We start from the raw sequence: 17,562 nt of genomic DNA on the forward strand, positions 1-17,562 counted from the left end.
CTCCTGCTCGTGAGGGATTCATTACAATATCGTAACATGGTTTAGATTTCTAAATAAACATTCACCTCGTCGCTAGATAGACCTACTCCTGAAAAACTCTTGTCTGCGCAAGGCTTTTTGTCCCTACGAGGCCACCGTCATTTACCCGACGGGAGGGGTGAGCGAGTGAGCCCTGCAATCTAGAATTTGACCACTGATGTCACTGTTTTCAATGGTTTTCAACCCATTTTACACACTGGCCCTTTAAGATAGAGACTCATTAGGTTGTACATCCAGGAAGTCATGTTGACTGGACTTTTGAAATAGAATTGTTATCGAGATTTTATATTTCAAAACTGGCCATCATTCCCCAGCCTAATGCCAAAGAGAATAAAACATGTTTTCTTTACATTAAGAGATAAGTTATTATAGTTAAACCAATCACCTATCTTAATGAGTTCATGATTTACTACTGTAGAGATTTCGTCAATGTCTTTGTGTGATTAAAAAACTGTTGTGTCATCAGCTTACATCACTTTAAACAGTTTGGTTGAAACATTCCTTAGATCTTTTATATAAACTAAAATTAATAATGGCAGAAGGATCGATCCTTTAGGTACTCCACAAGTTATGCTACAGAAGGATGAATTAATATCATTGTAAGAGACAAACACTGTTTCCTGTCTTTGAGGTAACTCGAAGACCAAAGCAACACAGTTTTATTTACTCTAAGATGGGAAAGTTTGGATGACTTACAGTATTAAAAGCTTTAGATATCTCCAAAAAGATCCCGATTTTTATCTTAAGCTTTATAAATTTTATTGACAAGATAAGAGACAGCCAGAGAAGAAGAGTGGTTCTCTCTAAACACATACTGATGAGTATATAAAATATTATGCTTAACCAACGCCACACAACGGAACAGTTAACATGCTGTCTTGCCCCTCCCACTCCCAAACCAAAACATTCTACTCCAGTAAGACACAACTGGGAGGCAGTTATGCTAAGCTAGCTCGTTGCAGTATAGTTAGTAAGGCCATTACCAGACCAGAAGTAGAAGATCCTCCAATAATGTACAGGTTTGGCACTTGGAGCCACTTTGGTTTCGCTGTGAATTATGAGGATCATGATGAGTGGCAGATAAAAAAACACAGTATGTCACATCTGCTACGCGACAGTAGGTTACATCAGTGGGTTTACTCCAAACATGTCAACTCATTTACACCATTATAACCCAGTGTGTCAATCAGTGAAACAAGACGTAAACAAGGAGGAACACACACAGTACAAACTAACATTAACCCAACAGATTTCAGGCTGCCATTCCTAAATGATTCAAACAGAGCAAGGAAATCCCTTCGATGATTGGTACATTTGCAGCAGTGGAATTTTTTGCAGCTGTTTAACATTTAGTCTTAGTCTTAGTCTTGAGACAAAAATGTTTATTAGTTTTAGACACATTTTAGTCATTTCTATCTTTCATAGTTTTAGTCTGGTCGACAAAAATTCAAAACATTTTAGTCAACGAAAATTAATGACATTTTAGTCACACATTGTTTTCCTTAAAGGCGCTGTATATAAGAATGTGGCCAAAACGGTTATGGTCGTGTCCGCCCCCCCTCCCCTACAGATTCGAGGTTGCTGGACAGCGGCACGCTGGAGACTGATTTGTTTGCCCACAGGCGGCTGCCCACGGGTGGCTGCCCATGGGCTGCGTCGCCGCGTCCTTGATCTTTGGGTTTCCAGCGGACCGTTTGAGCAGTCCGGCTTCTCTGCTGCTAACGCTGCTGCCGGGATACAGCTGAGGAGGAGCCGGCTGCTAATGCTATGTACCGGGACACTGCTAATGCTGCTTGCCGTGCTGCTGTAGCTCAGTCGTAACTGTAACTGATGCTGAGACTCTACTGACTGCGTGACTGGTAGACGGCGGTGGGTGGCGCAACAGGCCAAAACACAAATTCAAAACATAAACATGATTTGCGGACCGTAAAAATTTTTTTTAAATGCGAATATTCTGGCTGTACTATTGTTGTCGGTGAGATCAGTATGTTATATGAACATTATTCCTTAGTCTCTGTGACATATTAGGAGGATTTTACGACTATTTGCTTTAGATTTCTTACATATAGCTCCTTTAAACTAATCCAATGAGGCTAATTCATGTATCAGAAATCATAATCAAGGTCAGTTTTTGACAGTTTTATGGGGTGATATACGAGCACATGCTTACTGATCATCATTTGAAAAGATCAACACCTTTCCAGTTATGGTCTCAAAAACTTTGGCACCACAAATAACTAATCTGAGACAACTAGGATTTCTACCCAGGTTCATTGTAAACTCTGATTTATCAATCTCATTGTTAAGAAGCAGAAAAATAACTTAAAGCCTGAATTCTTTCTAAATCTGCAACATGGTGGACTGGAGGTTTAAAATCATTTCTCACAGAGTTAAAACTAAACTTTCATCTCTGTCTAAGAAAACTCTGCAGAGTTCAGACTGTTACAACACAGCTACACTCACAGATAACAGAGCCTCCTACCTGCCTGATTAACAGCATCAACCCATAAACCTTCTCGAGACAGTCCAGCTCTGAGAGGAGTCTTACTTACCTTCTCCGCTGCCATTCAGCGGCTAACAAAACATCCTGGCACCAACTGTTTACTGGAGTTTGACTACCTGTCGCTCATGTGGCATTTAAAGATAATCACAAGCACGGCCGCTCTCGGCTTTCAGTGTCTGATAGTCCATCTGAGCAATCCAGCAATCCTCCATCAGCTTCTTGGCTACCAGCTGACCAGTGACATCCAATCATACAGGTGCACAGTGTCTCCACTATAACCTGGCACTTCTCACTGACTCCTCTGACACTGATACGCTCACGCCAAATTTTTAGTATATTTGATTTAATTAAGATTTAATGTTCATGTTTGATCATTAAGAGGGAATTTATTCTCCACGTCACTGCTTGGATTCATGAAGAGTTCCCTCAAACTGCTGAGTTTTTTTGTGACAAATCTAATTATATGTATAATTGCTATGAATGGTCAATTCCTTGATCTTAGTGTAACAGTAAATATGTCTATGTTCTTCAGTTTTAAAGTTTCACCTGTCACAATGACTTAAGTCTGGAAGATGAGTGATTTTGAGCAATTATTTCAACTTTTCATATAAAATAACTGCTGTATTTGTGTTTGTCCTCTCAGGCTCGATGACAGAGAAAACAGGGCTACACCTGACAGACATGAAGGACGTGAGTAAAAGAAGAAACATATTAAAGAAGGGGCCTAATTAAAGAATTGGCTGCCATGTGCTTTATGGCACTGGTTAACCAGTAACCACAGCAATTCTGTTCTATTTTGCATGTTGGGTAAGATGATGTCTTGTTGCAAGAATGGCCCAGTCCCATTTCTTATTTTTACTCATATCTTGTGGTCGAAATCTTCCCCTATGAAATGGCACGACTCTTCAAGACCATGATACATCATCAGTCGTCTTGAATGCTGGTGTTCACATAAATAGATGTAATGAGTGTTGCCTGACATTGCAAATATACCGTCTTCTGCTGTGGTGATTTTCTCTTGTGTAGGCTATAGGCATCCTTTTGTGGTTGTCAAGACACTTGGCACACACTTGTTCATGCAAGTTTGGTGCCATCAATCAATCAAACAAGTTATCAAACAAAAAAAAAGAACACTGCTTCGTTACCAGGCCATGAGCAGTTCTCTGCAAGCTGAAGTTAGCAACCCGTGCTCCAACCCTGCCAGTCTGCACTGATATCAGAGGAGCCGTAACATGTGCAGCAATTTTGCTGCTGGTCTTAAATTTTGGGCGTCATGTCATCAAAGTGGGGAGGGGGTGGAAATATGTCAAAATGCTTCATTGTTATGCATAGGTATGAGAATTGATAGGATTTTATTGATATCAATGCCATTATCGATTCTGCTTACTGATCTGATTATTTATCGATTCCCTTATCGATTCCTCCTGTGAGTTTTCTGTGTAGAAAAAGTAAACCTTACAGGTTTTCGGTGTCAACAACACAAATTTTATTGAGTTTCTATTCTAAACAAGAGATAAGTGCTTGTATAAGTAAACAAATATGAAATTGGTCTGGGGGAGCAACACTGCAGGCAGCAGAAATGAGTCTTTTTTGGTGAAGTGAAGCCACGCTTTCGACCGCTTCTGTCTCTCCGCCATTACGTCTTTGTTGTTGAACATGCTGCTGACTGATGAGCGTGACGTGGAGATTCGGCGTAATGAAAAGAATCGATAAGGGAATCGTTAAGCATATAGGCTAATGATGTCAATGAACTGAACCAGTTGGAACTGTTTCTTAACAGGAACCGCTTCTCAATTCCCATCCCTAGTCATGCACAAATCAGATATATCAATGTAACATCAGCTAGCTAGCTAGTTAGCCACTGAGATGTCAGCATACAAGCTTCTTTGCTCTTTTGTTATACTTGTCATTAAAAAAAGGACTCTAATTCATTAAAACAACATTAAACTAAGACAATACGATGGTTATTGTATTTTTAAGTCTTTATTAATGAAGAAAATACAAATGTGGGGTTTTATGTGTTGCTTGTGCAGCCGTCTTAATGATGATTTGTCATAACCTTGGTTTGAGGTGTGCTTCTGAAAAGCCTCAGTTTGGAGTGCCATGCAGCCCAAACAGTTTGCTCTATGGTTCTATCAGGACAACCTACACCTTGACCTGAACATGTAAAATGGAGGGGTAAAGGCTATGTGGTAGGGGTAAGGGTTGTATTGGGATTAGGCCAATGTCATGAATCTCCGGCTCTGTCATTGTTGGATACATTTTTATTGTATGGACTCTGTTTTAACTTGGTATCAACCCCCTTTGGACTTGGTCATGACTTAAACAGAATTTTGCCAACATTTTGACTTCATTGGAGGGTTTGCTGGTCGATAACAGGAAACACGAGGAGAAAGATGTGCTAAAAAGGGCACTGGTCGCCTTGAACTGGGGACGTTGCTGTTTACAGGTTTATGAATGTTTGGTCACCTGGATATTATAAAGTATGTTTGACATCTGCTGCTTGTCTCCCTCTCTCCATCTGATGACTCTTATCACCCACCAGATCCGTCTACATCAAACCCAAACCTCGATGTGTCTGACAGAAATGAGGAGACTGTGGATGAAATGGATCAGCTATGCCCTGGAGATCCAGAGAGGTTGAGGCAGCAGCAGCTTCTGTGTACAGAGGCTCTGAATTCGAATGTCAGTTTTTCATTTTAACATTTTTGTTAATTTATCAGTGATCAGACTGGAGTTTCTTAGTATTTTTCCCCCTTTCTAGGCCTGTTACGATCGAATAATTGGGATAAACCATATTACTGTCATTTTATGTGTGTATGTATGTATGTATATATATATATATATATATATATATATATATACATATACATACATACATACATATATACATATATATATATATACACATACAGGGAAGATGATAAAAGTATTAAAAGTACACCCTTTCAAACAGCAATGAACTTTTAATTCTTTGGCCAACTACTGTGTTAAAATTCACACCTGAACTGCTGACTGAGTCTGGAAAGACTACATACAGGTAATCAAATCAAAAACTGCAGGATATTTCAACCAGGTCAAGTCACTGCAGCATTTACACTTAAACCAACACTTCACCTCCTTTCAGTGCCTACACTTATATTGAAAATTCAACCTGTTCAGTACAGTTTGGCTCAAATTGGTGCTGAAAGCATTGGTATTTTCTATTAGAACTGCATGTTGGATGTTTAGAACAGCTTCAGAGACCTGTTGACACACATCAACTATCATTTCAACTCCTTTCATTGCTTCATACTTCATACTGCTGCTTCACTCACACCTTGTCCAGAAATTCAGTTTGGTCCACAACTTTTTAAACAATGCAGCCTTTATATGACTTATTATCAGGCCAAAAGCTGGATAGTTATTGTGTTAATGTCTGTGTTAATAGGCGGATGCTGTTTGTATGCCTCCTCTCTGGCAATAGCCATGGCTAGAGGTATTATATTTTCGGGTTGTCTATCCGTCTCATTCTTATGAATGCAATATCTCAAGAACACCACAAGGGGATTTCTTCAGATTTCCACTTCCACTCCACTTCCACTTGGACTCTACAATGAACTAAATAGATTTTGGTGGTCAAAGAGTGCTGTGACCTCATCTGTCTCATTCTTGCGAGCACGTTATCTAAAGAATACCTTGAGAGAATTTCTTCAGATTTGGCACAAATGTCCACCTGGATCCAACAATACTGATACAAGACTGATTAGATTTTGGTGGTCAAAGGCCAAAGGCACTGCAACCTCGTCTGTCGCATTCTCGCAAACACAATATCTCAGGAATACCTTGACGAAATTATTTTTTCAAATTTGGCACAAACATTTACTGGTACTCAACAGTTAAGTGATTTGAATTCGAATTTGGTCAAAGGGTCAAGGTCACTGTGACCTCACAGAATATGTTTTTGGCCATAACTCAAGAATCCATTAGCTAATTATGACAACATTTTACACAAATGTCTAATAAGATAAAAATTATGAAGTGATGACATTTTATATCCAAAAGATCAAAGGTCAGCTTCACTTTGACATCATAATATTCTGCAGAAACACATTTCTGACCATTACTCAATGTCATATCTCAGGAACAGAAGGGGAGACATTTGGTCAGATACTGAATTGGTGACACTAATCTTGGGTGTCCACTAGGTCTGTGCGGTATACCGGTTCATACCAAAAACTGGTAATTATTTTCATTATGATATGAATTTTTCATATACCGCAATACCGGTGAATAGCCCAAACAAGTGTTTCAGCGGGGACCCATTTCACCGCTGCACACCCCAGGCATTCTAGAGCTGGCGAGAGTGAGAGCATAAAAGTTTAGAGGCAAGAATGGCTGCTGGAGAGAGTCCTGAAAGCAAAGCAATTGTACACGATGACCCAGAAGAACCCATACCAAAAAGAGCAGTATTTCCCCTATATGCAACTAGCAGCGGCGCACCGCCGTTTATTCTCCTCTGCTCTCTCACACGGCGGAGTTTTACCCCGATGCGCGCACACACACACAGACACGTGCGCGCACGCACACAGGTGAGCACACTAGAGCACAGCTCGGGTCACATTTTTCTGACTGAGGCCGACCCGAGTCCGAGACAATTATAACCCAGCACGGCACTAATGAAGCGGAGCCTGTGTTGCATTCAGGCGTTGTCACGTAAATAACAAATTCCAGCACTTGAATAGGCCATAGCACAACACAGCAGCATGTCAAGTGGGCCAAACCCGAGCAAAATACCGTCAAATACCATGAAACCGATATGATTTAACAAAAAAAAAGCAATATGAAAATTTTGTCATACTGCCCTGTCCACCTTGAAACTGTACTGGTTGTATAGATCTGCTGGGCTGTTGGGGGGAAGATGTGTGTGTGTGTGTGCGTGTGCGTGTGTGTGTGAAGCATCCATATTTTAGAACATGTACCTTCTTTGCAGCGACGTCCATATTTAAAGCATTATCAGCTGTCATGGTAACATATGAGTATGAACAGGATTACATGGATGTAATCTGTAACTGCAACATGACTGGTTTGCAGGCGGTAATTCTAGTTATTTATTAACTTATTTTAAAGACTATTTTTGTTTAATGTACAGTTTGAGGTCATGACACTTGATCAGTCCTGCAAATTATCAATGAGATATCTGTTGGACAGTCAGATGTATCGCAGGTTGTCACAACACAGAAAGAAAGATTGAAACGTGTAAACCATGCCGTACAAGATGAATAAACATGCATATTGTCTGCAAATTATTTGAAGGTTGTTGTAATCAGCCCTTCTGTGTCCTGCAGGTTCAGATGTCCTCATGCAGGTATTTTCCAGTGTGATTTGACCGAACTGGTGTTTGTTATGGCTCAGAAGGCGGAGCTAAAGTACAGCATTGTCCAATGGGATGAGAACCTCCTCCAATCAGCAGACAAGATGGCTGCAGGGCCACTGTTCAAAATCAAGTGCTCTGAGGATGCTGCTGTCTGTCAGCTCCACCTCCCACACTGTGAAACTATGGATGGTAAGAGATGAGTTTAAGAGTTTTGTTAGAGCAATGAAAAAATCTCCTGTTAGCACCTCCTACTGACTACACAGTTCATTATACCTACAGTCTGTACAAACAACCTCCTGATGATTTATCTGTTCAAGTACACAAATTGGCTTCATTATAATTGATAAGGTTTACAGCCAAAACACTTACCTTTTGTTAGTTACATTTTCTCCACATTCTTAGCAACATGCCAATGTTATTAGCACAAACCTATGACATTTTACACTGCATAAATTGTCCTAGCAGCAAGCAGAGTTTACCTCTACTGTGAAGCCAGCAACAACAGCATCATTTTTACAAAGGTAACATTACAAAGCTAGGCTCCATTATAACTCAAAAGGTTCACAGACAAAAGAATTGTCTTGTACTAGGCATGTTTTCCTTAAATATACAACATGCTAATGTTAGTAGCATAAGCCTTTGACATTTTACCTGCCTAGAATTGGCTAGAAGACTCTCCTCTACTCCTATAACGTCAGGATAAACCATACACAAGACTTAAAATGCTTTTTTTGTGGGGGCTTTATTGACTTCACAATTAATGTTTCCTATCTGTAGCCCTTTTTAGATTGGAAAGCCCAATCAGTCTTATTTCAGCATTGGCAGTATAAAAACAAAATCGGGGAGTGCAGCAAAATGCTGCCTACCTACTTTTGTTTATACAGAATGCGCCTTTTTCGGGGCAATGGGGGGCGTGAGCAAGTAACAAAACGTGTAGCTCAGCGTGTGACGTAAACAGTGACGTGGGAGGGAAGCCATGGCTGGTCAGTCCTTCGGCGATTCTCTCGTAAGTCGGCCGGTTCTTCACTGCCCCCGTGCCGGCTAATGGCCTCTTCGTTTGCGAGGGCAAGGAGGGCGCACAATTCTTTGTCTCCCCAGTTGCTCATCTTTACAGTGTCTGTCAGGTTTGTGTTTCCCTCTTGCTACTAGCTGCTCGCTAATTCCTGCTATCAGCTGTTTCCTGTTTATCCACCGCCAGTGGTGGCTCGCACGTGCGGTGTCATCAACAGCCCCTCCCGTGGCGGAAGGCCGCCTCGGTCTATTTAAACTAAAAGGGTTCCACCAATATGTCTACCCTACGAGGTGGAAAACTGGGCACCTTGGATCAACTTGCCAGTCCGGCTCTGTGTGTCTAAACGCTCGCAGCTTGCCGGCAAAACGGCCCAACATTGGCGGAAAATCTGGCAGTGTAAAAGGGGCTTGTGAAATAAGAGAAAATAAAAGCTTTGCTTCCACTGAGGGAAATGGTTTATAGCTTAAAAAAAATAAACAGGAGGTTTGCATCTCTGTGATGTGTAGTTACATTGCTGGCTAGGTGCACACGTCAGGCTAGGGCATAGGGTATGCGTCTACACAGAGCCTCACTGTAAGTACAGTGTCTTTATAGCGCGGAAGTTTAAATCCTGCGTTATAACCCTTGTAGTAGAGGTGTAACGTTTCGGTTCAGTATGATACAGTGGTGTCACGGCGTGGTATGTTTTTGATCCAGCAAAAAATTAGAAATGCCCCCAGCGTGTCAGAACAGGAAATACTGCCTATTATTTCATTATTTTGAAACATAATTTTATACTTGCCGACTTTTTTTAAGTATTCAAATTTGGCTGGATGCTTAATAACAAATTTTCTATGTACGGAAAACTCACTACACATTTTATTTATGCTTTACTTGTACTTTAACAGCTCTGTGTTTTTACAGCTCTGACCTCTGGGCACCTGTTGTCTGTCGTCCACATCACTGACAATGGAATGAGCATCCTCAACCCACTGAAGATTACAGACACTCATGTGGTGGTCAGTGTCCCGCACCTCTCTGCCTTTGGCCTTCTCTGGAACGTCATAAGGGGGATTTTGAAAATACCAGTCAGTGGTCAAATTCTGCTGTTCCTTGGACAACCAAACCCTAAAACACAGTGGCAAAAACTCAATGTACTTCTGCTGCCAAGAAACATCCCTCTGGATGAGGTAAAGCTTCATGTTACAGCTATCAACTTATTTTTCTTAAAGTTTAGTAATTTTTCAAGTCCGTCATAAAACAACATTTAGGTTTCATATTAACACTGAAACAGTTTTTTTTACTAAAACTAAGTGTCACATGCTCAACCTGAAGACATGTAATTTTTGATTTTTCACTATTTTCCAACATTGTAGATCAAACCAGCAGATTAGTTGCTGCCCCACAGTGCTGATATTTCTTGTTACGTAGCAATCTACATAAAACCGATATATCTGTAATTAGATATATTTATCAGTCTGTCTCTATGGAGGATAAACCAAGTTGTAAATGTAAATGTTCTGATGTCTCCTAAGGTGAGCGCAAAACGACAAAATTCTGTTTACATTGAGGCTCCTTCCACATGTAAACTCATCCAAGATCACAGTTACACTGTTCACTGTCCTCAGGCCATTAAAATACAACCTAAGGTGAGTATTTTGAATCAAAGTCTCTGATGAATCGTGTCAGCATGTTACAGCACTAACAAGCTACTGTTGGTTTCCTTTAGTTAACTGGATATTATAGCTGTATTTACACTGGTTTTCAGAAAGCAGAGTTTGACGTGGAGTTTGGACCAAATTACCACCCAACATTTGAGATCCGCCTGCCTACAAACGAGGAGGAAGTGACTTTAACAGTCCGAGACCAAAGCCAGAGAGAAGTCTGGAAGCATGATGTCTATCTGAATGGTTAAGTATTCATCCACCTGCAGCATCACGTCACCCGATAGAAGTAAAAAATAACAGTTCTACAGCCATTGATTGATTCATGGCACCTCATTGTTTCTCTGCCTCCAATTTTTCTTCAGTCTGTATTCATTGTATAGTTGACTTTATTTAACCAGTTTTTGAGGGATTTTATTGTAAACAGAGCTCCAGGGTCCGTTTATATAACATTTTTTATAATGATGTACAAATAACCTGCTGTGTTTCTCTGGTACAAAATGATCAGTGTAATCTGCAGCTCCTCTGGGTTTTATGGAGTTTCACTTCATTGTTTATCTTTCAAACCCAAAACTTAACACTTTCACTGCTCTTGTAGCGTTGTTTTCAGGGAACAAGTTGTAAAAAGCTACTGTGTAGCTGTTTTTATGCCTCCACCAAGGTGATAGCCGTAACCAGAGGTATTATGTTTTTTGGGTTGTCCGTCTGTCCTTGCATCCGTACCATTCTCATCACCATGATATCTCACAAATCCCACAGGGAATTTCTCCAGATTTTGCATATGCGTCCACTCGGACATAGCGAAGAACTTATAGATTTTTATGGTCATAGGTCAAGGTCACTGTGACCTTGCATCATTCTCATTCTTGTGAACGCAATATCTCAAGAACATCTCAAGGGGATCAGTGTGGAGTGATGAGGGGTCTAGATGCAGAGAAGATTCAACACTGGTAACACAACATAAAAATAGATAATAAATAAATAGTAACATAGTCAGTAGTTAAATAGTGCAGCAGGCAATAAATAGTACACCATAGTAATGAATAGTAAATCAAAACAGTAAATAAAATAAAATAAACATCATACAGCAATTTAAAACAGCAGCCATAAAGTAAAGTGCAGTTGGCTTTATCTGCCACTGTTAACAAATTTTATAGAAGCAGGGACAAAGGAGTTTTTGCACTCCACCCCCATTTTGTAGAGAAAAAGCCTAAAATGACATACCTAAATTAAAATGACTGTAGCGTCTGAACCACTCTGACTACATGCATGCATGCATGAGGTCTTGCCAGAAAGAAAACTCCCTGAAGTTTCTTGTGAAAGTGTCAGAAACACTCTAGGTGATACAGAGACAGAGTAATGGGCCTCTGAAGTCAGTAAAAAATTGAAGATTTTGCCTAAAATAAAATAAAAAATGTTTTTCAGGATGAATAACTGTCTGTGGCTTCATCTGAGCAGGTAAATGACACTGTGGGGCTGTAGGCACACTATCAATGAACACTTGTTTCAAATTTGAAGAAGACTGCTCAAAGTATGACCATTCTACAGTGTTTTTTCCATGAAAAGATCCAGGCGGAGCTCCAAATGACAAGTCGGTCACTCGGCTTCAAAACAGTACTATCAGTGATCAAACAACACTCAGCCAGCTTCAAACATTGTACCTTATTGAAATCAGGTGTGATTATGATAGCTGATGTTGTTTATGACACAGAAACACCATAAAATATCACCAAATAAAGCCATATGAAGTTATGATCCCACTTTCTAGACGGTATATATTAGCCAAAAATAGTGGTAGGAGTGAGACTCTTACCTTTTATAAAAGATCTGAGTCTCCACTCGCAGATCGTTAAGGGTATAATTAAGATATTAACGGTACTACTACTCTTATTGGTACTGCTTATGCAAAAAGTGCGGTGAGGTTTGTGGACCGTTACCTGCCACAAAGAGAGAAATGTGAACGGCTCGTTTCCCCTCTGACACGTCACATACCTGTGTGCCGCCACGGCTCGGCTGTCCAGGTACTACTGGACAGTCATGACATGAACAAAGAGGAAAATATTGGACCTGGAGCCAGGCTTCTCCGTTGCTGGTAAGCCGTACTTGCGCCGCGGAGCACTATGGCCGCCGTATTTGACAGGAATACATATTCCTATCTGTGTCTGTGACCCCCGTTCAACCCCCAACCGACAGCAGAGGCAGTCAACATGTGTGCTCCAAGTTAGTGTGTTATCAATGAAGACACCAATATATTTGTAGGAGTTAACCTGGGCAATAGTTAGGTTGTGGATGACCACAGGCCTGTGGTCACCAATCAAACACAATCTCTTTTGTTTTGTTGGCATTCAAAACAAGATGATTGTCACACACCACATCACACCATTTGACAGACCTCTGTATTTTCAAAAAATATTCGGATGTGTCACATGCTTGCTTTTGTAGGCATAGGTATGATGATAGAACTTTTCCAGATAGCAAGGACAGAGTGAGTGTCTATTGACTTCTTAAAGATGGGGCACCAGGCTTGTGCTAGCTCCTTGCTGCATGACTTTTAATAAACGCCCAGAGATGCCATCTGGTCCAGAGGTCTTCCTGGCACAGATATGTGAGAAAAGTCTCTCCGCGACATGCTGATCAAGGATGATTTCTGCAGGTATACAGTCCAGAGCTGCCTGTTGCTCTTTTGAAAAGTCTCTGGTCCCGAATCTGCAGAAGTCATTAGCTCCTTTGCCTTTTCACCCTCATTTAACACATTGATACACCTGTGGAAGTTGATAAAAAGGAGACGAGCAGACGGGAGTGCAGTTGAGTCTTTCTTTACTCGCAGACTTCCAACACAAAAACTGATGACACCACAACAGCCAGGGCAAACTTAACCACACCCCTCCCACGCTGACATCACCTAATCACCTCCACCTGTGCTGTCTATTCTGAGGTGACATCATATCTTTCGGGATGTAGGACTGGGGGAGGCAGTGATGTACAGGAACAGGGGCGAAAATGCTGGTGGCATCGCGGAAGGCAGACCNGGGCCGACACAGAGGCAGAGGTAGCAACAGGGGGAGGTCCTGAGGAAAGGGCAGAGGCGGGAGAGCATGAGAAAGGGGCAGAGGTGGGAGGGCGGCCACAGCGTGGGGGCTGAGCCAGCATCACCAGCCCATCCGGGGCCACGTGAGCAGGTTTAAGGCGATCCACTGAAACCCGCTCCTGATTCCCCAACCATGTCCACAATGAAACTCTTGGGACCTGCCTCCAGGACGCGGAAAGGCCCGTCATACGGAGCCTGGAGTGAGGAACGATGTGCATCGTGGCGGATGAACACGTACTCGGCCGACATCAGATCTTTCGGGATGTAGGACTGGGGGAGGCAGTGATGTACAGGAACAGGGGCGAAAATGCTGGTGGCATCGCGGAAGGCAGACCGGTGAGCCGCAGCAGACCAGGGGGCCGAGGCCACCGGAAGAAACTCCCCAGGGACCCTCAGTGGCTGGCCAAAGACGAGCTCCGCAGAAGATTACTGCAAATCCTCATGGAATCCCATCCCATGGCAGACGATCGACCCAATTACTGTCTGTGAGTGTAGCCCGGAGAGCAGCCTTCATGGTGCTGTGAAAACGCTCACACAGTCCATTAGCCTGGGGGTTGTATGCCATGGTACGATGGAGTTTCACCCCCAGGCTCCCTGCCATGGTGTTCCACAGCTCAGAGGTGAACTGGGGGCCCCTGTCAGAAGTCAGGTCAGCTGGCGTGCCAAACCGGGCCACCCAGGCAGAGATAAACACCCGTGCCACCTCCGCAGGCGTGGTAGACGACAGGGGAACAGCCTCCGTCAACCTGGTGGTCCTGTCCACCATAGCGAAGACATGAGTGAACCCACAGGAAGGGGGCAGCAGACCCACCTGGTCCACGTTGACATGGTCGAACCATGTTGTTGGTATCATGTTTGTCGTTACCTTAATGGAGTCCCACAGTTTTTGCTAGACAATTGGATTCAGATTTCTCCCTTGTCGTATTCCTAGCTGTTCTCAGTCTGTGATTAGGATCTCTCCGCAGTTTCATTCTAACAAGATCCCCGCTCTTAAATGCTATCTTTTTCTGTTCTATGCACTCTTTTATTTCCTTAGAAATGTAAGGTTTATTATTTGGGTACATAGTGATTACTTTTTGGGTTAACACGCTCTCTTTACAAAACTTTATATATTCAGTGATGGTGTCTGTGGCCTCCTCTAACTCCAGGCCATGAAAGAGACCCCAGTTAGTGCAGGAGAAACAACCACTCAGTTTCGATACCATCATTATCCCAAATAAATAAGTTTTTTTTTTTTACCTGGGGTTTGCTGCTCTTAAGCAAGGACTTGTAGGTGGGAATTAAATATACAGAATAATGGTCCAAGGACCCTAAAGGAGGTTTAACCTTAGATGTATAGGCATTCCTGACATTCCCATAGGTGTTGCAATTCACATATTGATTAAACCCAAGCAGTGTTGTCTCAAGTTTGCAATGAAATCACCTAAAATAAAACAGGGTGCCCCGGGAGTGCGTTTCAGTTGTCTATGAACACAGTCTGTGATGGTATTTGCTGCATTTGCTGCGTTCCCACTGGGCGTAATGTAAACAGTACATAGTAAAATGTTCCCAAATTCATGTGGAAGATAAAAAGGTCTCAGGCTTAAGCACATCAGCTCTATATCGGAGTTACAGACTGACTCTCTTGTAGTAAACTGTGAGATCCACTTGTTGCTGACATAAACACAGATACCACCACCTTTAATCTTGCCGGAGTTGGCGTTCCTGTCCGAGCACACCAGGGTAAAACAGTCCAAGGAGACAAGCGAGTCGGACACGACCTCCTGTAGCCACGTCTCAGTGAACACAAGCAGGCATGACTCCCAGTACTTGTGGAGAAACCTGGTGTTAACTCTGAGCTCCTCAATTTTACTCTTCAGAGGCCGAACATTGCTGAGAAGCATGGAAGGCAGTGGTGGTCTGTTTGCTCTCTTACGAAGTCTCTGCCGTACTCCGCCGTGTTTTCCCCTCTTCCGCGTCTGTCCCATGCGGCCTCCCTCCAGGCTCCGGAGCAGTTCCCTCGGTAGGAGAGGCGCCAGTATGCGGCTGGGACGGAGAAGTAGGAGTTGGTCTCTGGTGTAGGCTTAGGAGCACTGTGTTCCCGACCTCCAGCGTGGTGTGGCATGACAGTAGTCGCAGGGTAAGCGCCACAAGCAGTCCTTTCTATAACAACATCCTGCTACATTTTAACTATTAACTATGTAGCACAATTAAGCCACCAAAAATAAATGAATAAATAAAAGATTAAAAGGGTACAGAGACATAAGACAGGAGCACGAGGTAGCCCGGGTCGCAGCAGAGCAGCGCCACTGGAAAAAAAAAAAAAAAAGTGTTTTAGAGAAGTGTTTCATCACTTTTAATCTCATTCTTAAGTTTTACGGGTGTTTTCCTTTCCATCTGTTTTTAGACCTCTGCACCAGTCATTGTGTTTTCAGGTTGTCTGTCCGTCCCATTTTTGTGAACACAATATCTTAAGAACGCATTGATGGATTTTCTTCAAATTTGGCACACACATTCACTTGGACTCAACAATGAACTAATTCGATTTGGGTGGTCAAAGGTCAAGGTCAGTGTGACCTTGCATCTGTCTAATTTTTGTAAACCCAATATCTGAAGAATACCTTGAGGACATTTCTTGAAATTTGGCAGTCCACTTGGACTAAAGAATAAACTGAGTAGAATTTGGTGGTCAAAGGTCACTATGACCTCACAAAACATGTCTGACAACATTTTACACAAATGTCTATTAAGATAAAATTATAAAGTGATGACTTTTTATATCCAAAAGGTCAAGGGTCAACTTCACTGTGACATCATAATGTTCTGAAAAAAACACTTTTCTGGCCATTACTCAACGTCATATCTCAGAAACAGAGGGAGAGACATTTGGTCAGATACTGAGTTGGTGATACTAATTTTGGGTGTCCACCTTGAAACTGTGCTGATTGTACAGATCTTCTGCCGGGGGAAAGATATGTGTCAAGCACTAGAGAAACTTGATTGGTGCGTGGAGGCATACAACTGTTGGGCAGTATTTTTTAGTTTTAATACGAACACCAGACAATGTCTGGTTAATGAGATTCGGACATTTTTTGGAGTTTAGCTTTAACATAAGGTAAGGTAACCTTCATGATAGAAACGTCGTCAGCACTACTTTGCACAAGGGAGCTGGCTGTGTGTCTCTGTTCGTAGTAGTCACTTGAACTTCCTGCACTGCCGTGAATGTTACAGCATATGCCATCTACTATTGTTATTCAGCTGTTTTATACTTTCTGTTTACTTAAACAGGTACGCACGAGTGACCAAACAGCTTAATCTAACGTTATAGACTGTTGTTACAGTCTGTAAATCATTTAATTTATTTCCCTTGCATAGGGTTGGGTACCGAAACTCGGTACTTTTTGTACTTGGTACCGATTCACGTCGGTACTACCAAGTACCGATTCACTTAAAATGAAATGGTGCCAAATTTCGGTACCTGAGGTGGAGGCGGAGCGAGAGCGCATGACTCGCACCTCAGACTCAGCAACAATGGCAACAAAAAAAATGTGCAGACAAAAGTTAACGTGCAGCACTGTTCCTTAATGTTCTCAATAAAATGTTGTAACTGAGAAGTTTAGACTATGGGCCTGAACGACGCATAGTGTGTCCAAATTCACACCTGTTCTTCTCTGTGGATTTTCTCCGCGACCGTGTGTCATAGCGAGAAGCCACGCATATCACGTGAAACAGCGGAACTGTAGCTTTCCGACAAGGCCAAGCACTTGTCTGTAATCCAATGTTTTCACAGCGAAAAAAATTGATAAATTTACAATAAAATGATGTATAACAGAGCTTTCATACAGCTTTGCACACACATTACTGTTGGATGGATTACTCGCGAACGCAGGCTCGCACAGAAATGCCACGCATATCACATGAAAGCGCAGGACCACACACATC

General features: G+C 42.1%; 1 protein-coding gene across 1 annotated transcript in view; it reads left to right on the top strand.

The window, feature by feature from the left end:
• The window catches only part of LOC126397820 (NACHT, LRR and PYD domains-containing protein 12-like), a 33,244-nt gene extending 25,216 nt beyond the window's left edge, over positions 1-8,028 (top strand). The window contains exons 13-15 of the mRNA XM_050056786.1: positions 3,186-3,232; positions 5,088-5,227; positions 7,870-8,028. Of these exons, the coding sequence (XP_049912743.1) occupies positions 3,186-3,232; positions 5,088-5,227; positions 7,870-7,905 (223 nt within the window). The 3' untranslated portion in view covers positions 7,906-8,028. The remainder of the gene's footprint in view (positions 1-3,185; positions 3,233-5,087; positions 5,228-7,869) is intronic.
• The last annotated feature ends 9,534 nt before the right edge of the window (positions 8,029-17,562 follow it).

Source organism: Epinephelus moara, chromosome 11 (genome assembly GCF_006386435.1).
Source record: "Epinephelus moara isolate mb chromosome 11, YSFRI_EMoa_1.0, whole genome shotgun sequence".
Taxonomy (NCBI): Eukaryota; Metazoa; Chordata; class Actinopteri; order Perciformes; family Serranidae; genus Epinephelus; species Epinephelus moara.